Raw genomic sequence first — 26996 nt, forward strand, 5'->3', positions numbered from 1 at the left:
AACCAGGCAAGTTACTTCTGTCCCAAACCATGTGTAACAATCTCACCACCGTAGGGGGCAGAAAAAGCTCCAACATAGTGAAGGTTTCTGATTATAAACTTCTGACAATAGCTTATATACCATAAAAGCAAACTTTCCACTTTTTCTCAAATTCAAAAAGCAGGTTTAATCAAAACAAAAATCAAATATATGTGGAAAGTAGTATTACCCTCTGGCTGGAACTAAGGTATGTTTGTTTTGTAAGAATACCAATTCTTTGCATAAGACTAATAACAACAAAATACAAGTTTAAAAAAAGGCTGTGTTTTAACAGATTAATCAACAATGTTAGTTTTAAAATTTGAAAGGGAGACGTTTAGATACTAGCTTGTGTTCAAAAGCAAATGCAGTAAAACTATCAGAGCTTGAGAACAGCTGTCCAACTGTGGCAAGCAATTAATGAGTTTTGCATTAGCTATTTTTGAAGCTAAAGAAATTTTTCTTTTTCAAAACAAGAAGTTATTTCACACTTCTAAATTAAGGCAATTTTTCTCTCAACTCAAATAACGATCAACATTCAGGCAGTATTTCATGAAAATTTAGGAGTGCAGTTAGCAATTATACATCTCCAAAATGAACAAATAAGGATCCTACCCAAGTGTAGAGTTTGAGAGATGTTGGAAGCAGGTTGACAAGAAGGGGAAAAGAAGAGCTTTTATATCACTAAAATTTTACCTGCTCTTGTTAGCATCTCAAACTCGGAGACTGTTTCCTGCAGAGGCTGCATACCTTTACTAGGTGCCTCAGTGAACGAGAGCCCCTGGCTATCATTGTGTACCACCTGCGTTACAACTTCTGCTTTGTTTCCAAGTGAGGGCTTTAAAAACACTTTGGGTTCAATGTCGAGTTCAAACTGTGAAAGGAGCAGAAAAGCAAAAAAAAAGGTTAGGCACGAATTCTCCCCCCCCCCCCCCAAGGAAGAAAATGCATAGCAGATTAGCCAGTATTGAACATGGAAACAAATTAACATTGCTGGGTGAACCTTCCATAATTTCTGAATTAAATATAATCTTTGTAGAAACTAGGAAGGCTCCAGTATTTACAATTAACACTAACACAGGTATACGCACATTTCTGCACACTCAAAACCTGAATACAAATTGCTATCATATTTATTAAACTAGCTTGCAAGTTATTATAACCCATGGATCATTTGCAGAAGATTCTCTCGTACCTTTTTGTTTGTTGGCCCAAGCCTTACTTCATCTGGACTGCCAGTCAAGACTTGCCCAGCTGTTGAAATAATTCATAACTGCTGCCTGTGTGTTTTTCAGAACATGAAAAACAGGTAGGAAAGCCTACTGTGAAGTTTAAGCTTGTTCTAAGCTTTTCTCTGTAAAAGCACAAATAGCATCTTTAAAGAGATGGTCCTACAACTGGCTGACATTCCAGCAACTGACTTACAGTACCCCTGACTGTAGACATCAATTTCCATTTTCAGTGCTCCTCAAATGCTGGAATGATGGTTCGAAGAAAAAGACAGCAAAGATGAAACAGTGAACAAAACTGGATGATGAATGGTTTTATCCTGGTACCAACTCCACTTTCCTGCCGGCTTCCCATTGCACTTTATCCCACTTTCATCAGAAACGTATCTATTTCTTTGTTGATTGATTCTGCTTCTACTGTACCCTGAGGCAGTGAGCTCCACAGATTCACAGTAGTTTCTCATCTCAGTCTTTGAGCCTCCTCTCACTCTATATCTATGACCTCTTGTTCAAAACTGTCCCACAAAAAGAGTCTGTTCAACATCCACCTTATCAATAGCATTTAACATATATCTCAATCTGATCTCCTTTCATTCTTCTGAACTCCAACAAATACAAGCCCAAGCTATTCAACTATTTCTTGTACAACAACCCTTTCATTTCTGAAATTAATCTGATGCTCCTCCTCTAAACTGCCTCCAGCGCTATCAAATCCTTCAAGTACGAGGACCAAAACTGGACACAACACTATGTGTGGTCTCACCAACACCTTATATAATTGTAACCACACTTCTTTACTTTTATAATCCAGTCGTTTTGCAATAAATACCAGGATTCCACTTGCTTCTTTTATTATATGCTATACCTGTAAACCTACTTTCTGGATTCATGCACAAATATGCCCAGATCCCTCTGCACTGACACACTTAGAATTTAAATAATAAGCTGTCCTTTTACCTTTCCAGCCAAAAATGGGCAACCTTGCACTCATCCGCATTAAACTCCCTCTGCCAGATTCTGGCCCATTCTCATAGCCTATGAATATCCATTGGTAAATTCTCTCTTCATCACAGCCAGTTTTTCCACTTAAATTAATATCATTCATGAATTTTGCTACATTATGCTCTGTCTCTGCTCACAGCTCATTTATACAGATTGCAAATAGTTGAGGTCTGAGAACTGAACCCTGTGACACCTCACCAGTTGCATATCACCATGCAGAGAATGATCCATTTACCCGAACCCTCTACTTTCTGCCAGACAGCTGTTCCTCTATCCAAGCCAATACTCTATGCTTAGCCCCCTGAGATCTAACCTTCTGCATCAGACTTTTATGCAGCACCTTGTCAAATGTCTTCTGGAAGTCTAGATTTATCACATCCAACTGATCCCCATTACCTATCTTGCAACAGCAAGGTCCTCTCAAAACCTTCCTATAGCAAAGCTTTCACATTTCAACAACTGCCCGTGAAAAGAAAATTTTCCAATTTTTCCCTTTTAACTTACAGCAACAATTTTGAATTGCCTCATGGTCATCGAATCCCAATGCTTCTGTAGTATGAGCAAACCTCATTAATGTAAAAAAGTTGTTTCTTGCCATCAAATAAATTTCTATCCATGCTGCTGTCAATTGACTGATATTATGTGTTTGATTTTGCATTCAAAAGAATCTTTGGAATGTCATCCAAAACACTACATATGCAACATTTCCTATATCCAAATGGTAATTTCTTCAAAAATGTTCAAGTTTGCTAAATGTTACATTTATAAACAAATACATGCTGACTAGGCTTAATTATCCCATTCCTTTCAAAATGCTCACTAATTTGATTATTATAGATTCTAAAGGTTACGCACAACTAACATTCGACTGAGCTACAGAAAAGGGGGAAACCAAGACTGTCAAAATGTGGCAATCAATGACTTCAAGTTTAAAAAAATAGGGAGGCAAAGGGCTCCAAAAAAGAGCTGCAGAGTGGACAAACAAATCATTAAAAAGTGGACTGAGGTAAAAGGCAGAATTTGAAAATATATGAGATGATGCAAGATTGGGAAGGCTATTATACACAAACTTCTTTTGTACTTAACCTGGAAATTATAACAAACTATTTTTCACATTCATTTTAATCCAGAAATTTATACATACACACACTGATGGACACGTACACAGATACACAAGTATATTTACATGTATACAGGTACAGCAACTACTAAATTAATATTCAGAACTATGCAGTTTGGTTCTGGTTCTGAGAATAAACTGAAGATTTGATTACTGAACTAGTAGGTGACTGAAACACATTCAGATCCAGCTTGTAAGCCAAACTACTGAGCTGCCCTCAAGATAAAGCAGTGACCTACAAAATTCAGATAGCTTCTGCTTCAAATAGTCTCAGATTACATGTGACATTTACCCTGTAAATTAATCTTACAACTTGGACTTGTTACAAATATGGATACATAAACTAAAATATTATGGCCCTTAGAATTGAAAAATAATTATGTTCAATAAAATCAAGCAAATACATATCTTTTCTGCTTTCCATTTAAAGTACTTTTCCAAACATGTGCTGATTGATGCAGATGATCAGCAATAACCTAAATACCAAATCAAGCCAAACAAATTTACTTCACCTCTTAATACAGGGCGTAATACAATAATAAGATACAATAATATAACACAATAGCACCTAGAAGTAGTTTTATTAGTAATGCCTCAGTAAATATAATAGTGCATGTATGAAACTTTCCTAATTGGGGCAGTTCATAGTATTAACATCAGGATGAAATACTGGCGATGGTGACTACACAACAATGGCAGAAAATGGAGGATGAACGTAGCAAGTCACACAAGTGGATTTTGAGAGTGATCTTTTCCCTAGTTTTTATTGGCACAATTACTTTGAACTGCCTGTACAATTATATCACATCTGAAAATAAATTCATCTTCCTGAATTAGAACATGTATCAAATTTTATCAACCCTGAAGATTGTAAATTTTGTAAAGTGAAACATTTATCCAAAACTGATACTACAAATTAGAAATCAAACAGATGCAATGGTTAAAATCTAGATTTATCCTGACAACAGCCTGAGAGAAGACTTACTTTCTACGCATGCATCCCACAGGCAAGCACTGGCTCACTTCCTTTCATCTGTACATTTCACTAGATGTACCGCTTCACATTTCAGAATCTCCATCAGTGGAACATTCACACTTCTGGGATATATTATTTGCTCCTTTTCCTTATTTAACATCAAATGAATGAAGGTGCAAGGACTCTACTATGAGCTGGGATATTTGAGAATCAGCAAACCAAAATGAAAAAAGGTGTATTTTTAAAATAGCCTTGGTTTTTACTTTTTTTTCCACTTTGTGGAAACTGCATCACCTCACCAACTATCTATAAACAGAATTCAAGTAATGGGGCTCAACACACACTTGACAGCTTCTGGGGTTTCCTAGCCTTTGTACCAAGATGCAATATGGAACCTCAAGAAAAGCATTTATGTACTCTCAAAATGTGTTGTAATTTCTATATATCTATGACTGCTGATACTACTGTGTTACTACATCCCCACCTTCCTCTAAATATGAATATGAAAAATCTGTCTTTTCACCTCTGGATTCAGTTCCTGAGTCACTGCAAAGCTGCAGCACAAAAACATAAATTGACATTTTTAAAATAATGAGAACTTCAAACAGATGTTTTCAACCAAGCTGAATCTAAAACAATTCTGTTTTTATTATGCCTGCTTGGCATTGCAATCTTACCTGTATAGAGCTGTTATCAAACATTTCTACTGACAGCTCTTCTTCATCTTCTGTTGGCTCCTTTACCATACCAGCAAAATTTTCTGATTCGTAGAACTGAAGGAAAATGGGGGCACGACTAGAATTGCGTTGGATTTCTACACGGAGGATCCCATCTCTAGGCCATTTTTCGCGGACGTGCTCCAAGCAATTGATTGGAGAGCGAGAAAAGGCAATGTGAATATAGGCTAAAATAAAAAGGACAAAGAGAGCCTGGAAAAGAAAAATATATAATTAATATTCTTCTGAATAGCAAGCACGCAATTTTTTTGGGGAATAGGGTAAGTTTAGAAAACATACATAGCTAAGTCTATGCACTACAATAAAACCACACAACCGAGGCATTATGTTTCTCTGTCAGGGGTGCCATCTATTTCCCATTACATTTCAGAACAAGAATTCCTACAGATTAAATAATATTGATCATCTCAATTAAGACAAAAATCTAAATTATCACGGCAAAGTACCCCCTATTGATACCCTGGACCTTACTAAAGGAAAGGTAAAGTTGTCACTATCGCAGAGCTCTATGTCTTTAGACTCAGATAACTCATGGTGAGTTTAACCTGAGGGTCACCAAGGCAAGATTGAGAAAATGGGACTTTCATGGGGAGCTCTGTCAGTGTGAGAAATGAACTTGAGCTGGTGTGATCTGGCATTGCAAAACCAGCCAACTGACCTCTTTCTGGAAGTTATTATTAACTAGAGGATTCACTGGTCACATCACATTACAAAGCAAGGTAGAAGGCCAGGTAATTTGCAATGAACACTGCACCTGCTGACCACAAAAAGGTCACTGCATAATCTACCAATTGAGAGCATGTGAAGAAATATTTAGTACTCGCCTTTTATGGCCACAGCTGCAACCCTCAACACCATCCAGAATAAACAGATCATACATTTCATCGTTGCTGTGGTATTTGGACTACATCTAGCCCCTTCAATACCAGCAGTGACTCCAGTATGTGACAGACATTGGCAAAACACCATGAAATTAGGTAGAACCACCTTTCTTCTCAGTTTTATAAAGAAATTAGCCAAGATCAGCAAGTCTATAGAAAGATAACTCCCTAGAAACACACTACCATGAACAAGACATATCTGGTCTTCTGTTTCTGCTGGAACAGAATCCTAAGATTTCTTAACCATGCCCTTGTGGGTGTGTCAAACAAGTGCAGTTCCTCAAGGAAATTGCCAGTCTCTCAGGTTAATTAAGTATAGGCAGCAAATACAGTCTTGTCAGGCTCTCGCAAAGTTTAAGTGGAATTTTCTCTTAATTTGTACTTGGAGAAATAAAATCCTTACAAATATCTTCATTAAACCAAAGTGTTCTCAAATGGAATCTATTGCCAATACATCAAGTCTCAACTAAGAGGGATCAATGAACACTTGACGATGATGGACACCACATTCTCAGAGATACATCTGCAACCTTCTAATGGAAGGAATGTAGACAGACAACAAGTCTTTCACCTTAAAGGCATAGGTTCAATTCTAGACCACCCTCGAGCTGGGAGGTTCCTATACAAAACTAATGTATGCAGCCTCAAGTTTTCAGAGCAGCTCCAGTACTACAGCTATCGATAATGGAATAATGCATTTGGAACTCTCTTCAGGTAGGACTGAGTAAGATTGATGCAGAAGAGTAGACAGATTCTTACAAATGCTTCTGAATTTAAGACTTGCCCCCCCCTCCCCCAGTAGGACTGAGATAGCTCTATCAAGAGAGACAGTTTGAGAAGGAATTTTATTAAAGATGCACAGAAAGGTACAATTGCAGACATTTTGGTATGTTTAATGCTGAAACTGGTGGACTCAATCCGTGACCTGCAAAGGAAATTGCCTATCAATTTATGAATTGGCATCTATTTGAAAACCCAAGAAAAATCAACTACAAGTGCCAGATCTTGCAACCACCCGTTTTGTTGTGGAAATGAACCCAATTGCAATCTTCACATTAACTAGATGAAAGATTCTAAGTTTTGATAGTTGAAACCTTACAGGATATTAGGAAACTTTCCATCACTGGTGAAGAGCCCACTTGCTAATTTGAATGTCGTCCAAGATGTGAAATATTCAGTTTTAGACATGTTGCCATTTCATATAAATTTGCATCGTCAGATGGATGACAACCTGTTACAGCAACTCCAAAATGGATTTGACTGGGTACACTAATAAAATCAAATTTTAACGGTCTGCTTTAAGGAGAAAACAGAATCAGAAACAGATTTCTACAACATGAAGAAATTGCAAACTTATTGCAAAATCTAGGCCCCATCTTGAAAAATAATCAAAACAAAAGTACAGTCATCACTAACTGGAACAACTGCAAACAAGGAGACTTAAGAAATATACCCAAAGGAATTTATCCTGATAAACAGAGTCCACAAATCTGCAGCTGGATAGATTCCATAAAAATAAATTGTGTCATCTTAACACTAACAACCTGTAACAGACATCAGAGCCTGGTACTCAACAGAAATTTAAAAGGAACATAAATAGAGACAGAGGCAATTTTCAGGCAAGTTTTAAGAGCATCAGAAAATGCAAATATAGTTTTCAAAAAGACACTTCCACCAAAACTGTGTATTTCCCAAAGCACAGTTTAAGGTAAACCAATGGGAGAGCTATTTGCCCTATAGACAATATTTCAGTAGTTAACACTCACTCCTGACATCATTCCAGCAACGGGACACTCAAAGGATCAAGCTAAGTTAGATCACAATGTGCACATTTGAACTTTGCACAATTACAATAGAACACAGTGCTCAATCTTCAAAAAAATGCATTGATTTTTGGCAAGGCTACAGAAACAGGAAAGAGATCTATTTTGGTATCCAGAAAAAAAATTCAGTAAAGTTCATAGACATGTTTCTGATCAAACATCCACTTGCCAAGAGGGTCAGCAAAATGTCAGTGTATACTTAACCTGAACCGGATGGATATATTTTAGCACAACTCCATCCATTAAAAAGTTATGTACTGAATAGTTCAGGAGAAAGAAATAGTTAAGATACTTGTACCACTTGGCATCTTAAAGTAAACATTTAACTTTTCAGTGTTCATTAGTGCATCCCAAGAGTTCTTATTTCAACTTAATTTTGTTTTGTGACACGGAAGCTATCCTAAGTTTTCCTGTTCTGCATTGAGATTATACTGGTAATAGGTGTCCAATGGCATTACTTTTTGAAGTGCTAACGAATTATGTTCAACTCATTACAAGTTCCCTTCCTTTTCATTCGTCACCAATTGAAGTGCCCAAATTGAAATAACACAACCTATCATTATATGTAGAAAACATTTTCAATTTCATTGAAACCATCTATATATCCATGCTGGAAAATATTCATGTCCTGTACTTCCCCTTTAAGGAAACCAGAGATGCTTCAGCAGCAATGAAGAGATCATGAATCCCAAGGTTAATTACATCAATGTACCCAATTAAAACGTTACAAATTGCGACCAAAAATTTGGGATTCCCACTTACTACCCTAACTAACATTTTAGCTATTTGTACAACATTTGTATGGAGGAGAGGAACAGGAAAATTGGTGGATATGGGACACAGTATAATGTCATGTGAGCGTTTCTTTACAATATGAAGAATGGGGTACCATGTTATTTATGTTCAGGTACCTTTTTCTTGTTTTGGAACCAAGCCCAAGCTCATCTCTGATTTCTTAACCTACTCAGAAATGTCATAACATTTAATTTCAAATCTACAATTAGATAGTAGATATTATGAGAGAATTACGAAACCTAAGTAAACATAGGAATAGATGCCATCTATAGTCATCATTCTCGAACCAAACCATAGGATTGTTCTTGCATGAGTGCGAGGTCAGACAGAGAGAGATTGTAGGGTCAGAGGAAGAGGTGGCGGTTTAACCTCTCGGACACCACATGTCATTTGAGGGAATGTTGAGAAGGACAGTCTTTAACAGTAACCTCAGCTGGAGTGCGAATTGAACGTATGCTGCTGGCAGTCTGCATTATAAGCAAGCTGTCGAGCCAAGCAGCAATACTCAACCTTACTGGCAACAAGTATTTCACCGAGTTAAGCGATTATCTTCACGAACAGAGTCCATATAACCACATGCTACCAGAATACATTACATTTGAAAGCTTAACTGAATAGAAGATTAGGCTTTAAATGGCAAAAGTCCACAAGATTTGTGACCAGTATCATTGTTTTGCCAAGTATTTATCAGTACTGTAATGTGTATAATGCCGCAAGTAATATTTTCACAGCTCCATATAATTCGTCAATGTCAATGCCACTCCTCTGGAAACATGCTATTACCTAAAATGACCTAGCTAAGCCTCAACTTTTCAGTGTATACCAAGGTGAGTCGAACTTCGTAGACATAAGATTCATAAAGATACTGCAAATAGTATGTTTTGTTCATCTTGCTGCAATCCTTTTTTAAAAACAGAAAACAGCTCACCAAATACTAGATTGGAGCAATCATGAAATTTACACAAACAATTGTCAATCCTCCCACCAAACAAACTGACTGATCTGGGGCAATCAAATTTTAAGGAAGTTTACGAATAAAGATTCGCTGTAATCGATTATTGCCTCATTCAATCCTTCAGCATGGAAAGCAAGTCAGCTTATGGTATCTCCATCAGCCTCTTCGTAAAGTTATTCCAATTAATTCCAGCTCCCTTTCACAATTTATCCAATTCTCTTTGGAGAATGTTATAACTGAACCTGATTATATAACCCTTTCAAGCAGTAAATTTCAGATCAGAACAACGTGCTGTTTGAATAAAGTTTCACGTCATTTTTTTTGTCTATTGATCACTTTAAACCTGCGTTGTTGGTTTGCTAAGAGTCACAGGGAATGGTTTCTCCTTGTGTACACTAAAGTTTTTGTGTTTCTGATCACCTCTATCAGAGGACTTAATATTCGCTGCTCCACAAAGAACCATTTTCTGTGCATTACTTATCCCAACACATTTCTCCTCAAACTACCCTACCTACCCTGAACAGCACAACAAGAGGAATTATTAAATTATTACATACATTTTTTCGTCACTAAAGTAACAAAAATCAAGAGCACAAATGACAAGCAAAATAATGACATTTCATAACATCATTAAAGATATTAAAATGTGAAATTTGTTGTTATGGACCGGACCAAAACCCTCAAAATATATCAAGGAGAAAGCCTAGCCCCTAATTTTTATTTTATTAAAAGGCATTGTGTTCTAGATATAATTTGATTGGTCCATTACTAGGCTGTTGGCAAAACACATTTTACTCTTACAACACAGTTAAAATACAAACCAAAAAGAACAACTGGCCTAACTTGCTCGCCAAGTGGTTTGTTTCGGCACCATGTTACATGACATCATCAGTGCAACCTCTGATGAAACAATGTTATTCTATTCCACCTGGAATTTATACTGTCTGGTCTGTTACGGTGAGTATGGTCATTTCCGGTTTTGATCCATATGGGTTTGTATAAGGGGTCCAATTCTATACGTTTGTTGATTGAAGTATGGGTGGAGAGCCATGCCTCTAGGAATTCCCGTGTGTGTCTATGTTTGGCTCGGGCTACGATGGTTACTTTGTTCCGGTTAAATTGACGGTCTTCATTGCCTGAAAGTACAGATATTGAGGAGAGTTCAACATGCCGTTTTGCTGCTAACCTATATTCATGTATTCTGATGGCTAGTTTCCTTCCTGTCTGTCTGACGTAATGTTTGTGGCAGTTGTTGCATGGTATTTTGTAAACCACATTCGTTCTGCATGTTGTGAGGATGGGTCTTTAATCCTACTCAGTGTTTGTTGTAGAGTGGCTATGGGCTTGTGGGCCACCATGATTCCTCATGGTCTTAGGAGTCTTTTGTCAATTCCGATATGTTCTGGATGTACAGCAGTGTGGTCAGTGTGTCAGGTCGTACTGTGTCCTCCTGTTGTCTGTTTTGTAGACATCTGTGGATGAAGTTGCAGGGATTGCTGTTTAAAGCAAGGATCTTGTATAGGTGTTCTTCCACTTCCCGGCGTAGTTCTAAAATGTTGCGGGGTGTCCTAGCCCATTTAAATAGTGTCCTAATGCAGCTTTGTTTGTGGGTGAGGATGATTTGATCTGTGTGGGTCATTTTTCTGTATACAAGCCAAACATAGACACACATGGGAATTCCTACAGGCATGGTTCTCCACCCATACTTCAATCAACAAACATATAGAATTGGACCCCATTCAGATCAAAACCAGAAATGACAGTACTCACCATAACAAGCTGAACAGTATAAATTCCAAGCAGAGTAGAATAACATCGCTTCATCGAAGGCTCCACTGATGATGTCACGTAGCATGACGAAAAGTATGAACAAAAACAAGCCAGCTCAGTGAGCAAGTCAACAACCTGAGCTACAGGTCTTTGCCAAAACTTTAAATAACTTGAACTCTATTTAAATACTTAATAAAACAAATATATTATTTAACAACTAATCATCAACTGTTCCAAATAGCAGCATCCCATAAACACACCTTTAGCAAAGGAAAATTCAGCAAAACAGATTTTCCTCCCATACACATCTCCTTCAGTCCAGGAGTACAGAACACCAAAAACAAACTAGGTGGGGAGAGACAAGTCAAGCTTTTTGCTGCAACAGAGAGACAGATGTACCTAACAGCTTCAAAAGCCCAACTCTAAAGGTCAACTGATACCACACCTAAAACTGTGGGTCTGAGAGCCTGATTCCACCCACTCATGCTTCTTTTGTCTAAGTTTAAGAAAAACACATGGAGCTCAAAAGATGTTTACCCACTGTGTCAACATCCCTTTGCAAAAGAAACAGCACAGAACAAATCTTAAAGGAACAATACAGTCATGATGGGAATAATCACAACACAAAAAGATAATCATATTAAAACACTCACTCACCTGGAGCAAAAGACTCATTAACTTTGAGATTTCCTGAACTATCCAAAATGGCATTACTTATCTATTTCAGTATTAATAAAGACATCACCCCTGCATGTTTAGCAGTCGTTTCCTAACCTGAGAATTAGTTTGAACTTCCCCTCAGCAACACGTCATGGTGCTATACCATCCTTAACAGTCCTTTTGTCACTGCTTCAAAGCTTCGCTATTGTTGCTGTAATAGAACACAATCTTCTTTCCTTCAGATCTCTTGCCTAACTTTATGCCTACTTGTGTCTCTTGTAACTTGATTGTAAAATTTTCCTTGTATTCCTGTGAGTTATATGAACAGTAAGCAAAAATACTCTAAGTGCTGGAAATAGGGAAAGACATCTTGTAATTATATAATATTTTAACATGGTAGAACTTCTCAATGTGCTTCACAACACCAGTATGAAAACGACTTTGCCAAAAACAGTAATACTTTGATCACACAGGTCACGCAGCATGTGCAGACACACTACAGACAAATAGGTGCAAATATCAACAAAATCCAAATATTGACAGAAAACATATTATATTACACATATTTGATATGAGATACATAAAACAAATGCAAAGTTGAATCAAGGGTAGAATGGTGCAACCCATCTCAGTAAAAATGAAAAAAAAAATCACTGAATGGACTCCACTCAGCCCTCAAGATCTACTTAAATAACTTTTAAACTACAAGTTGGCCAAAACTAAAAATTAATCGCATAGGTGATTCAGTGCCATGTGGGCTGTTTTCATAAATTTAAGAAAGCAACACAGCTTTTGTTCCCCCCCGGCCACCCGCAAACAGTACAGATACCAATATTGAGAAATTAGTTGTTTATGCACTTTAAAAGGTATACATTGAAGTGAGGGAAAATGTAGAAACATCTAAAAAATTAAGTCGGAGACACCAACTTCTCAGCAAATAGTACAGACAATATTTACCAGACTCATGAGAACAAATTCCAAGGTCAAATGCAGCTTGTCACAGTTCAACAGCAGCAGAACTGAACTGAAGTGCGATTTCTTTCTCAGCTCTCAATTTCTTCAGTGCTCAATGAATACCAGTGTTTACAGTAGATGCTACAGTGCACCAGCATTGTGAAAAAGAGAGCAAGGAATTAGAAACTAGAACAAGAGATCCCAATGTGAAATACCTCATCCTGGGCCAATAATGAGGAAAAAATAGTCAACAGGTTTGGTTAAGTGGTATGCCCTTAAAGAAATCACTTAGCTTCAGGGCATTGCCACCATGTAATTTTTACTCCATGAACATATGAAAATGTAAGAAAAAGCAGTGTGGATGGGCCATTCAGCCCCTCCAACCTGCTCTGCCACTCAATCAGCTCATGGCTGATCTGACTGTCGCCTGCATTCCATATTCCTACATGCACCCCCAAAACCTTGGGCTCCCCTGGCAATCAAAAATCTGTCTAATTCATCCTTGAACATATTCAATGACTCAGTATCCACTGCTCATGAAGAAAGACAACTGCAAACACCAGTAAACCTAAGCAAAAATTCCTTTTCACCTCTGTCTTAAATGACAGAATGCTTATTTTAAAAGAGTTAATGTCTGACAAATCTCTCAGGCCTCTCTTGAAAAAGTGATAGTATGAACATACAGTAGAACCCACTACGAAATAATGCACTGTAAAGGCTGTATCTTTTCATTCTTCTGTATTTTTGATTTTGCATTACAGTCAACAAATAATTGATTAAGAAAACCAATGATTGTTAAACTGTTTTCAAAAGCATGTAATTTGACATACCTTGGAAGTAGTGTTTACACTTCTGCTTGTTGAATAAGCAGTGGAAGTCTAGCTTACAGATGAGCCACAGCCAAGTGATGTGTCTGAATAGAGTTTTGCCTGGCAACAAGCTGACTGGTCTGTGGTCTAGTGACCAGTTATTGATGACAAAGGCCTTTCACCTGCTAACAACATGATTGGCTCTGGTCTTTGACCAGGTTGGGATTGTGAATCTTTTGGCAAAAAAGATCAGATCCGTGGAGAATAAAAAAACTATTTTTGCTCTACATTGAAAAACAGCTCAAGCCTGAACTTTTTCAGTAAGTTTGACTTTTCAATTGATATGTCAAAGACATTGATAAGTATGAACCAGTCACCCTGTACTTCCTGCAAACAGGTAAAAGTACTTGCAGAAGAAACATTGAGAAGCAGCATTCTGTCAGCACACAAATTATCTCAGCAGACCCTGTAGACAGGGATAATTGAACTGTTTTCCTAGTCTTTCCTTTAGCACATAGCTCCCATTTTAGCATGTGTAGAGGGGTAGTTTATAAAGGGGTTAACAGCTTGAACAAGTAGAGTTCATGATTGCTGACTTGCCCATGGAGTCTATTCATCATGGTCATTATTGTTAAGTACAGAAGCCCTGGTCTGTGCTTCCTGTCAACCCCTGGTCTAAAATTCAAGTAAACTAGGGAATTTTGCACACTTTTATAATATTAAACTCTTGTGACAACTCTGAACATTGAGGCTTGATTTCGAGCACACTATCTCAGTAAGGCATAATAGTATATTGACTTGCCAAAGGCATTTGGGAAAGTAAACCCAAAACTGAGGGGATTCAGGGTATAGAACATAGGGCATAGGACATAGAACATTACAGCGCAGTACAGGCCCTTCGGCCCTCAATGTTGTGCCGACCTGTGAAACCAATCTGAAGCCCACCTGACCTATACAATTCCATTATCGTCCATATGTTTATCCAATGACCATTTAAATGCCCCTAAAGTTGGCAAGTCTACTATTGTTGCAGGTAGGGCATTCCACACCCATACGACTCTGAACCTATGACTGACATGTGTCCTACATCTATCACTTCTCAATTTAAAGCTATGTCCCCTTGTGCTAGCCATCACCATCTCAGGAAAAAGGCTCTCACTGTCCACCCTATCTTGTATGTCTCTATTAAGTCTACTTAGAGAATGGATGAGAAACTTGGTGAAGAACAGAGAAAAATAATAGTTATTTATTGAAAGGGATAAGGAGATTGTGCACAGGAGAGGAGGGGGAAAACTGATGTGTATGCATGCACGTGTGGATGTATGAGTGAATTCAGTTGCAAGGCCCTGGGCACAGTTGTTTAGAAAACTATGGTTTCAACATATATGAATGACTTGGATTCAAAAGTTTATTGCAAGTTACTCAAATCCATAGGTAATGCCATAACTGGGATCTCAAACAAAGAGAGAGTCAAAATTATATATTGTGAGTGCTTAGAACAGGTGTAATACTCAAAAGGAGAAACCTAGTCCATAGATCAGAAAGCAAGCATCATAATATTCTACAAATGGTGCCGAAATCAAAACGGTGTAGAAAACACAACACACAACGCCAAAAGAATATTGAAACATATTTTAAAAAACTGTAGAATATAAATTAAAACAATGGTTCAATGCTCAGGTTAGATCATTCCTTGAGTACGGTGTCTGATCCTGGTTCCCAAGAAGTAAACGCAGTTCATATATTGAAGGCAACAGAGAGATCAGCCATAAGATTGAATCTTGATTAGAAATAGTCAGAAAGAAAAATCAACAACTTCTGTTCATCTAGTGCCTCTAATGCAAAGCAACATCACCAAACTGCGTTTAGGAAAATTATAAAACAAAGTTTCACAGTCACCCAAATTAGGAGATATTAGATTAGATGATCAAATGTTTGGTCATAGAGGAGGTATCTCAAATGTGGAAATTCAGGCAGAGAGCCATGTTCGACCAAATGATCCCTTCGTCTCAATTCACTTCTACGCAAACAGCCTCAAGAAGTTACACTGCAGATATATAATGGAAGTCACCACAAAATTCAGATCCCATGGGAAATCTCCTAAATCATTGCATGCTCTTTGAGAAAAGACTAACAACTCCTCTGGTCCCATGTTCCTGCTATCTTCAATTTCAACGACTGGTTGAATTTTTAAGACACTGAGGACAGTTCCCATAAAATTTCAAACAAAGGAATGAACTTGTCTGTCTCTAGTCCACTGATCCACGTGTTAATATTTCAAAGGAAATTACCCGTCTTTAAAAATGTTTCATGTAAATTCTGACAATGAGTACAGGCACTACCTAGGGAAATCCCCCTCAACACAGATGCTTCTCTTGAAACATTCAACAGATCAGCCTCATTTTATAAACCAGGTCCCTCAGGTACAGAGATATTGAGCTTCACTCAGAAGTAGAGACGGCTGTTTAAACCGTTACATTTGTCCTTTGTAATCTAATGATATAATTCAGAAATCACACATCTTGTCAGTTATAACATCACTCAGAAAACCAATCTCCAGTTTGGGATCCAAGGGGCTACAGGAAGTATAGCAAACAAGTGTATGTAAATCATGGAGTGAGAGAAAATAAATGGAGAAAGTTGATCTATCTCAGAGATGCTTTCTTTATACCTGACTGCAACATGCTGTATTCATCTGTCATTATTCTAGTCATGCGTTCCTATATCCATAGCGATTACAATGTAATATATTTACTGAACACAAACTGGTCAGATGAATTAAAATGATCTTTTCTGGTGCTGCACATTCCAGTCAATATTAAGCTAAAAGCGAGAATGATGGCATAGAGGTAATGCCAGTGAGCTAATAAACCAGATGCCTGGGTTAATGGTCTGAGAACACAAGTTAAAAATCCCACAACAGCAATTCAATTAATAAAACCTGGAATTAAAAGCTAAGTTCAGAGATGGTGATTATGAAACCATCACTGAACATCGTAAAAACACCTCAGGAAAAAAAAGGCAAATGTAATTTCTATTGATAAATAAACTCTTAATATCTAAAAATCCGATTAATATAGCACAACTCTAAAGGGTATCACCATCTGCACCAAATCAAAATTGCTAATTCGTTTTTGTCTTTTTGAACAGTCTAAACTATTTTGCTTAGTCAATTAACAGGGAACCATGATGAAGTAAGACTTTAGAAAAAGGCAAAATAGAAATAATGCATACAGTTCTAATGAATTTACGGCATACTCTTCCACTGTCATCTGAGTGCCCTCACAGCTGTGGGAGCTGTATTACACTCAAAGTTGTTAGGATGATACAACAGAATCACCAATTAAGCAAACATGGATCCAAAGGGTGTAATTTAACTTACCTCCCCCACCACCTGAACAGGAATGGAATGAGAGATGAGGGTGGGGGAAGGTAGCATTAATACAGGTTGTGAAGCAAGTTATTTAGCGCCTGCTTCCTTTCAGACTATCCGAGTGAGTCAGGGATGGCTGGAGCAAAAAAACATGGAGGAGAGGCACTTTTTTCGTGAAGGATATTGAATACAAAGCAATTATGCTTCAGTTATGGAGGGCGTTGATGAGACCACATCTGGAGTACCATGTATAGTATTCTTTTCCTTAAGGAAGGATGCAAATGCACTGGATGCAGTTCAAAGAAGATTAACTAGGCAATTACTCGGAACAGTGGGGTGTTTTATGATAACAGGCTAAAATTACATCTGCTGGGGTTGAGAGTGTAGGAGATGACCTGATTGAAACATGAAAGATCCTAAGAGGTCTTAACAGAGTGTACGTGGAGAGTCTGTTTCCTCTTGTGGAAGAATCCAGAACTAGAGGTCACTGTTTAAGAACATGAGTTGTCCATTTCAGACAGAAAATAGATGAATTATTTTTCTCACAATGATTTCAGTGTCTTTGGAACGCTCTTCTTCAAAACGTGATAGAAGCGGAGTCTTGTAACATCTTTAAGGCAGAGACAGTTACTTGATAAATAAGGGGGTAAAAGACTATTGTGGTAGGTATGAACGTGGAGTAATCAATTATGACATGATGTAATTGAATGGCGAAGAGAACTCAAAAAGCCAACAGCTAACCCCTGCTCCTAATTCATAGGTTCACCTGTACAGTCCCAAGTCCATACCAGTCTTATGCAAAGTACTGCCACGGTTACCTCAAATAGTTTGCTGTTCCTGTCTCAAATCATTTTGTTTTTCCCTCGCTTTGTGAATCAGAGAAGGCACAAAAGTATACTTTACTGACACGCTGAAGAGCTCGGAAGTCAGGACATTTATTCAACCTACAAAATGAAGTAAGGAAAGGCAGTTCTTCCCAGTTATAATGGCAGAAGAAGTTTCAATATACCAAACACTGGATTATTTCAAATTAAATATGTTATAAAACCATACAGGTTACTTGCACACATGTATGTAACTAAAGTATTGCTCAAATCACGCTCAAATTTCAGCTTATTTCATGTTGACCATTGAAGACAAGACAAATGGAACAGAAATCTTAAATATAAAAATTGTCTCAAATGTTGCAGTAAGGGTGATTAGTGGAAGAAAAGGTGAACCAAATCAGCAAGTGAAACAGAGGGAAAATGAAATTAAGACCATGTACGGAACAAAATGTAACAAGCATTAGCAAATTAAAAAATGGTAAATGGGAAAATGCAAAGGTGAGATGGCACACAAGACAACATAACATGGACATAATTGTAATTCACAGTATATTCTTATAATTTCCATATTGTGCCAAGAAGACATCTCTCTTTATTCATCAAAGCCACTGAAGGTTAGTATTGGGTAATGAAACTTGCACTTTTATTATTCAGCTCCCTATATTCTTAGCCCAGCAATGTCATAAATCCAAATTCTAAAAAACAGTATTACTGTTAACCTATTTTTGTAACAAGTATTGTCACAAAAAAAATCAGCTTACACTGTAAAGTGGGTGAAACTCATACTAGATTAGCAATACAGTTTATAGTCAAGAAGAGTCATCAAGAAGGGGAAATCATGCCTGACAGATTTACTACAGTTCTTTGAGGAGCTAACGAGCAGAACAGACACACTGGCCCAAGTCTGTACCAATCAAAAACAACCACCTAACCATTCTAATTCCATTTTTAGCACTTGGCCCACAGCCGCTTAAGCCTTAAGAATGCAGTATTTGGGTTTCCAAAAGGTGTTCGGTAAGGTACTGTATTTACGACTACTTAATTGAGAGCCCATGGTGTTGCTGTTAACATGGATAGAAAATTGGGTAACTAAGAGAAGACAAAGAATTGATATAAAGGGATATTTTCAGCATGGAGCCTTTAATAATGGAGTGCCACAGTGATCTGCACTGGGCTACAACTATTTAGAATATATAAACGACTTGGATGATGGAAGTGAATACACTAAGTTTGCAAATGACACAAAGGTGGGAAGGCAGGTACTAAGGATGACAGTTGAGTGAATGGGAAAAAAACACTTGACAGCTGGAATGTAATATGGAAAAATGTGAAGTTATGCACTTCAGCAGGAAGTGTAGAACAGCTGATAATTGCTTAAATGTAGAAAGCAAAAAGCTGCAGCACATAAAGCAAACAGAATGTTAGCTTTTATTTCTAAGGGAATAGGGCATAAAAATACGAAGGTCTTGCACAATTTATAAAATGCACTAGCTAGGGTAGAGCTGGAATGCTGATTGGGTCTTCTCATCTGGTAGTGCATGTAAAGTTGACGGAGATTTGTCCCGGGATGTGGAGGGATTGTGCGAGGAGGGCATGAGTTCCTACTCATAGGAGTTTAGATGAATGCAAATAGATCAGCTGCAACATATATGATTATTCAGGGGCTCAACAGGGTAGATGCAGAGAAGTTGGTTCCCATTGTTGGGGTGGGGGGGGTTTCTAAGAACAGAGGGCATAATATCAGGCGAAGGAGTCATCTATTTAAGACTTTGATGAGGTGATTTTTTTGTTTCCTCAGAGAGTAGTAAGTTCCTGAAATTCTTTACCACAAAGGGCTATCAAGGTTGGGTCAGTAAGTACGTTCAAGGCCAAGATAGACAGATTTCAAATAAGTAAGGGAATCGAGAGTTATGAAGATAAAACAGGAGGCAGGGGTTAAGGATTATTAAGTCAACAATGATCTTGCTGAATAAAGCAGACTCCGTAGGTTGAATGGTCTATTCTACTCACGCAGCTCATGGTCTAATCGAGTGAAAATAAATCTGATAACTTATTGAGATAACAAGGTGTAGAGATTCTCCAGCATCTGCAGTTCCTACTACCTCTGCTAACTCAGTGAAATAGTTTGACTTCCAGGCTATCAAAAATGCAACAGGATCTGAATGCAATAAATTATTAACTACTCTAAGCTGAAACATTTCAATGTGGATGGTTACATTTGCATTTTGTCAGAAGTTAGTCAATAATTAACCAAGACTTGGAAAAAAAGATAAGTCGACGTTTTGTATAACTTCAGCAAAACATCAATTTCAAGGATTAATTTATCATTTGCAATTTAAGGAGAGACAACTGCAGAACAAGGGTATATCTGTCTGCTCTTGAATGTGATTTTTTTTTGAAAAGTTCCACAGTAAAGTTCTAGAAAGGAACAAAATTGGGGCATAATTTTCCAGCTACTTTTGCATCAGAGGGTGCCCATTAATTAGTCTATTGCTTCCTCCGTTTGTAAACTTACCCGTTCTTATATAATATTTTACTACCAGCAGCCAGACAGCTTTTGAGAAAGATGTCTACAGTTTCTTCTATTTCTTCCATTGTTTCTCTTAGTGCAGTTTTTTTTACTATAATTACTTGCACACCTCTAATGGGCTGCATCATTTCATCGATAAAACGCCAAGTCATTGTGTTGGGAGTATACTTTTTTTGATATTCATAGTTCACTTTTCATCCTGTGTAATACCTACCCATATTGTGTGCCTTGAGCCAAATGAGAAATTTAAAGACCCAAACAAATTTTCAGAACTAGAAAAACTAATGCCATAATTAAATGCTTCAAGAATCTAAATACTTTTCTTCCAGTATTAAAACTCACATTTACAGTAATTGTATTTTGCTTTGGATTTTTGCAGTTTTTTTCAATCAACATGCTTAGCCTGACCAATACCTATCCATGCAACAACTTGCAGTGTCTATCATGTAATAAAAAGTTCCCAAGGTGCTTCACAGAATTGTTATAAACAAAAATCAACATCAAGCCACACAGGGGGGATAGTACGGCAGTTTGTTCAAAGAAATGCGGTTTGAGGAGAATCTAAAAGTAGGAAATAGAAAATGAGATTTTCAGAGGCAATTCCAGTTTCAAGGCCTTGGCAGCAAGTAATAGCCACCAATGCTGAAAAATTAAAGTCTGGGATGCACAAGAGGCCAATTAGCACAGCGCAGAAAATTTTGAGGTTTGCAGAGCTTTTTGAAGTTACAGTGACAGAGAGGGGTGAGGTCAGAGGGAGTTGAAAACATGCATAAGAATTTAAAAATCAAAGCATTGCTTAAGCAGAAGCTGATACAAGTCCGACAGCACAGGGTTTTTGGAAGTACAGGAGCTGATGTGAGTTAGAAAATGGGCAGAGTTAGAGAATGAAGACAGTCAGCTGCGACAGTATTGCAACAGTCAATCTAGAGGTAACAAAGACACGGATGTGGGTTTTAGGAGTGTTTCTCTCGTGGGGGAATCCAGATACAGTGACCACAGATTTTAAATAATTCCTCCCTCATGACAGCTGTTGATCTTTTCCCCACCTCAAAAGAGCAATGGATACTGGATTATTAAAAATACTCAAGACTGTCTCTCATTGAGATTGCAAATGTGTGGCTTGATGGTCATCTCAGGTGTGAGACCAAGCTGGTAAACAATATTGTAAACAGCATCTCATATTCCACTTGGGAACCCTGCTGCCCAATGGTATCAATGTGAACTTCAGATGCTTCAAAATCTCCCCTCCACCTTCCATTTCCCAAAACCAGCCAAGCTTGTACCTGCCTCCCTAACCTGTCCTTCCTCCCACCTCAAGCCCCACCCCCATCTCCTACCTACTAGCCTCATCCTGCCCCTTTGACCTGTCTGTCCTCCTAGGACTGACCTATCCCCTCCTGATCTCCCCACCAACACTCACCTTCCCTGCCTCTTTGAACTGTCTGTCTCCTCTCCACCTATCTTTTCCTTTGTCCATCTTCCATCCACCTCGCCCCCTCTTCCTATTTATTTCAGAACCTTCAGCACTCCCATTTCTGAGAAAGGGTCTAGGCCCAAAACGTCAGCTTTCCTGCTCATCTGATGCTGCTTGGCCTGCTGTGTTCATCCAGCTCTGCACCTTATCATCTCAGATTCTCCAGTATCTGCAGTTCCTACAATCTCCAGTAAACAGTATGGTTCAGCCTCAAATACTGTCAGGGAGAGGGGTGGTTTTAGCAATCAGAGACAATTGTTTCAGTCTTCTCAATACCTAGATGGGAAATATTTCTGCACATATCCACAGTACTGAATATTAGAAGTAGTCTGACAATTTAGTGTCAACAGGAAGCTCAGAAGAACCGAGGATCTTGAAGTATTGTCCACAGATTCCTGAAAGTGGCCGGACAGATTAATGGGGTTGTTCAAGTTGCATTTGGGATGCTAGCCTTTGTCACTCAAGGTGTGGATTATAAGAACAGAGAGATTATGTTGGAGCTGTACAGAATTTTGATTACGTCACAGCTGGAGTACTGTGTGCAGTTTTGGTCACATTATAGGATGCGATTGCATTACAGATGGTGGAGAGGAAATTCACTAGAATGTTGTCTCGGATGGAGTATTTCAGCTATGAGGAGAAGCTGAATAAGCTTGGCTTGGTTTTCTTTGGAGCAGGGAAGTTCAGGAAGAACCGGTTTTGAGGTGTTTAACATTACAAGGTTCATGGATAGCGTGGACAGACAGCAACTGCACCCTTTACTGGAAGGGTCAAGAACGGGGAGCACATACACAGAGGTCGGAAGGGATTTGAAGATAATGTTTTTCACTCAGAGGGTGGTGGGGTCTGGAATGCACTGCCTGGGAGGGTATTTGAGGCAGATGAACTGACAATCTTTAACAAGTACTTGGATAAATAAATAAATACTTTAATTGTCATAACATTCAAGGCCATGGGCTTAGTGTGGTAAAGTGAGACTAGTGAAGGTAGAAGCACATTCTTTGGCAGCACAGACTTGATTGGCCAAAGGGACTCTTCTGTACTATATGATTTATGAAGGGTTTGAGAGAGAATGGTCAGGCAAAGTTAGGTGTCATAGGTTTACACATGACAAGTGACAATATTTTTGGATATCACCAAGGAGCAGTGTGTAAATGAGGACTAGGAAAGCTTCAAAGAGTAATGCCAGATATGACAGCACTGTCAGGCAGAGCAGATACAAGAAGTCAGCATACTCTTACATGGGAAAGTAAGGAAAAGGTAACGCATATAACTTTCCTAGCCGCAGAATTTAATGGATATGAATGAACCTGGCAAGCGTACTCTCACCCATTTGGATAACAATGGAGATGCACTGGAGAATAGTATGGTTAATCATGCTAAAGGTTACATAACAGCATAGAATGATAGATTAGTTACTTTTTGCCACCATTACTTGTCTGAGATTTTACCTTCATGAGGCTGAAACCTGATATGAAGGGACTCCAAAATGGGATTTTAGAAAGAGTTGAGAGGTGATACGTTTAAGAACTTTAGAGAGGGAAAAAGAAAGAAATTGAAGTGCTGGCTGTGTGTAAAGATGGAAGGGTTATTCATTTGAAGGGAAGGCTGATGACAGATTGCAACTAGAAGTAGCTAGTTTGTAATTAATGGTATAGAACTTTTACTGATGTTAGGTAACATGGAGGCAAGGATAACAACTTGATTATTGAGTATATATAATGCATTCCCCAAGCAACTTCCTGCAAACGTTTTGTAATCAAAATCTAGTGGCTTTATTACAACGCTACCGTGCATGTGACCGTAAAGTTAAATATACAAGGGAACATATTAAGTAAAGGAGGTAACGATCCCAAACCAGGGCACGAAAGGTGCACATGCGCAATTCTCTGCGCACCCCCCCCCCCGCCAACAATCAATCTCATCTCGAGCCAGGGGCCTCCTATCCCTTTCCCAGCGATATCCCTCAAAAATTAAAAATAACAATATTGACCTTCAGCAGCACGAAGAACTCAAACATTCTGCGGAAAGATGGGGGGAACACCCTGGCGTATGTCACGGCCATCTTAAAGAAGAGTGCGTGGAAGAGCCGGTCCCGGACATTGATGAGCGGGTTCGGGTTCAGGTTGTTGTTTCTCACCCGGTTCGGGTTGTTGGGCTGATTTTCCGACATTTTCCTGAACTCCAGCTAACGCGCGGGCTTCTTTTAAATTTCAAAATAGAAAGCTTTTGAGTTTTTGTCCGAACAACGTTATGTCAGAGAAATCATTCGTCGCGCAGCCGAGTCAATTTTCACAGTTTTTGCCCCTCCTCGGCCGTGTTCTGTACTCCGTCCAGCCCAGACCCACCGTTTCCCACTCCGCACCGCGTTCACAGCACCCATTCCGACTCCCAATCATTGCGCCCCCACCAGATGGGAGGACTTACTACCGGACCCCCCCGTTACAACTCCTCATCATACTGCCGTTGGCGGTTGGGAGGAGCTACTACACATCACGCGCATAGACACGACTCTGATAAACCCAAGAGATGACAAGATGCGCACCAAGCAGCATCAAAGCAGCAGGAAGGCTGACGTTTCGGGTCTGGACCCTTCTTCAAAAATGGGGGAGGGGAAAGGGGTTCTGAAATAAATAGGGTGATAATGGGGACTGCAGATGCTGGAGAATCCAAGATAATAAAGTGTGAAGCTGGATGAACACAGCAGACTTCCTGAGATAATGGGAACTGCAGATGCTGGAGAATCCAAGATAATAAAATGTGAGGCTGGATGAACACAGCAGGCCAAGCAGCATCTCAGGAGCACAAAAGCTGACGTTTCGGGCCTAGACCCTTCATCAGAGAGGGGGATGGGGAGAGGGAACTGGAATAAATAGGCAGAGAGGGGGAGGCGGACCGAAGATGGAGAGTAAAGAAGATAGGTGGAGAGGAGAGTATAGGTGGGGAGGTAGGGAGGAGATAGGTCAGTCCAGGGAAGACGGACAGGTCAAGGAGGTGGGATGAGGTTAGTAGGTAGCTGGTGGTGCGGCTTGGGGTGGGAGGAAGGGATGGGTGAGAGGAAGAGCCGGTTAGGGAGGCAGAGACAGGTTGGACTGGTTTTGGGATGCAGTCGGTGGGGGGGAAGAGCTGGGCTGGTTGTGTGGTGCAGTGGGGGGAGGGGACGAACTGGGCTGGTTTTGGGATGCGGTGGGGGAAGGGGAGATTTTGAAACTGGTGAAGTCCACATTGATACCATTAGGCTGCAGGGTTCCCAGGCGGAATATGAGTTGCTGTTCCTGCAACCTTCGGGTGGCATCATTGTGGCAGTGCAGGAGGCCCACGATGGACATATCATCTAGAGAATGGGAGGGGGAGTGGAAATGGTTTGCGACTGGGAGGTGCAGTTGTTTGTTGCGAACTGAGCGGAGGTGTTCTGCAAAGCGGTTCCCAAGCCTCCGCTTGGTTTCCCCAATGTAGAGGAAGCCGCACCGGGTACAGTGGATGCAGTATACCACATTGGCAGATGTGCAGGTGAACCTCTGCTTAATGTGGAATGTCATCTTGGGGCCTGGGATAGGGGTGAGGGAGGAGGTGTGGGGACAAGTGTAGCATTTCCTGCGGTTGCAGGGGAAGGTGCCGGGTGTGGTGGGGTTGGAGGGCAGTGTGGAGCGAACAAGGGAGTCACGGAGAGAGTGGTCTCTCCGGAAAGCAGACAGGGGAGGGGATGGAAAAATGTCTTGGGTGGTGGGGTCGGATTGTAAATGGCGGAAGTGTCGGAGGATGATGCTTTGTATCCGGAGGTTGGTACGGTGGTGTGTAAGAACGAGGGGGATCCTCTTAGGGCGGTTGAGGCGGGGGCGGGGTGTGAGGGATGTGTTGCGGGAAATACGGGAGACGCGGTCAAGGGCGTTCTCGATCACCGTGCGGTCCTTAAAGAGCTTATCAAGAACTCCCTTGACCGCGTCTCCCGTATTTCCCGCAACACATCCCTCACACCCCGCCCCCGCCTCAACCGCTCTAAGAGGATCCCCCTCGTTCTCACACACCACCCTACCAACCTCCGGATACAACGCATCATCCTCCGACACTTCCGCCATTTACAATCCGACCCCACCACCCAAGACATTTTTCCATCCCCTCCCCTGTCTGCTTTCCGGAGAGACCACTCTCTCCGTGACTCCCTTGTTCGCTCCACACTGCCCTCCAACCCCACCACACCCGGCACCTTCCCCTGCAACCGCAGGAAATGCTACACTTGTCCCCACACCTCCTCCCTCACCCCTATCCCAGGCCCCAAGATGACATTCCACATTAAGCAGAGGTTCACCTGCACATCTGCCAATGTGGTATACTGCATCCACTGTACCCGGTGTGGCTTCCTCTACATTGGGGAAACCAAGCGGAGGCTTGGGGACCGCTTTGCAGAACACCTCCGCTCAGTTCGCAACAAACAACTGCACCTCCCAGTTGCAAACCATTTCCACTCCCCCTCCCATTCTCTAGATGACATGTCCATCATGGGCCTCCTGCACTGCCACAATGATGCCACCCGAAGGTTGCAGGAACAGCAACTCATATTCAGCCTGGGTACCCTGCAGCCATATGGTATCAATGTGGACTTCACCAGTTTCAAAATCTCCCCTTCCCCTACTGCATCCCTAAACCAGCCTAGTTCGTCCCCTCCCCCCACTGCACCACACAACCAGCCCAGCTCTTCCCCCCCACCCACTGCATCCCAAAACCAGTCCAACCTGTCTCTGCCTCCCTAACCGGCTCTTCCTCTCACCCATCCCTTCCTCCCACCCCAAGCCGCACCCCCAGCTACCTACTAACCTCATCCCACCTCCTTGACCTGTCCGTCTTCCCTGGACTGACCTATCCCCTCCCTACCTCCCCACCTATACTCTCTCCATCTATCTTCTTTACTCTCCATCTTCGGTCCGCCTCCCCCCTCTCCCTATTTATTCCAGTTCCCTCTCCCCATCCCCCTCTCTGATGAAGGGTCTAGGCCCGAAACGTCAGACTTCCTGAGATGCTGCTTGGCCTGCTGTGTTCATCCAGCTTCACACTTTATTATCTAGGGT

At 40.1% G+C, this 26996-nt stretch overlaps 1 protein-coding gene across 2 annotated transcripts in view; it reads right to left on the bottom strand.

The window, feature by feature from the left end:
- The window catches only part of tmem259 (transmembrane protein 259), a 57440-nt gene extending 33107 nt beyond the window's left edge, over positions 1 to 24333 (bottom strand). The window contains exons 1-3 of one of the 2 annotated variants that reach the window (XM_048559846.1): positions 23927 to 24333; positions 5023 to 5274; positions 769 to 892 (exon numbers count right to left, since the gene is read on the bottom strand). In XM_048559846.1, coding sequence (XP_048415803.1) covers positions 769 to 892; positions 5023 to 5274; positions 23927 to 24106 — 556 coding nt within the window. In that variant the 5' untranslated portion in view covers positions 24107 to 24333. Of the gene's footprint in view, positions 1 to 714; positions 893 to 5022; positions 5275 to 23926 lie in introns of both variants that reach the window. The other variant, XM_048559845.2, reaches the window with a different exon arrangement.
- Between the last annotated feature and the right edge of the window lie 2663 nt (positions 24334 to 26996).

Source organism: Stegostoma tigrinum, chromosome 30 (genome assembly GCF_030684315.1).
Source record: "Stegostoma tigrinum isolate sSteTig4 chromosome 30, sSteTig4.hap1, whole genome shotgun sequence".
NCBI classification, from domain to species: Eukaryota; Metazoa; Chordata; class Chondrichthyes; order Orectolobiformes; family Stegostomatidae; genus Stegostoma; species Stegostoma tigrinum.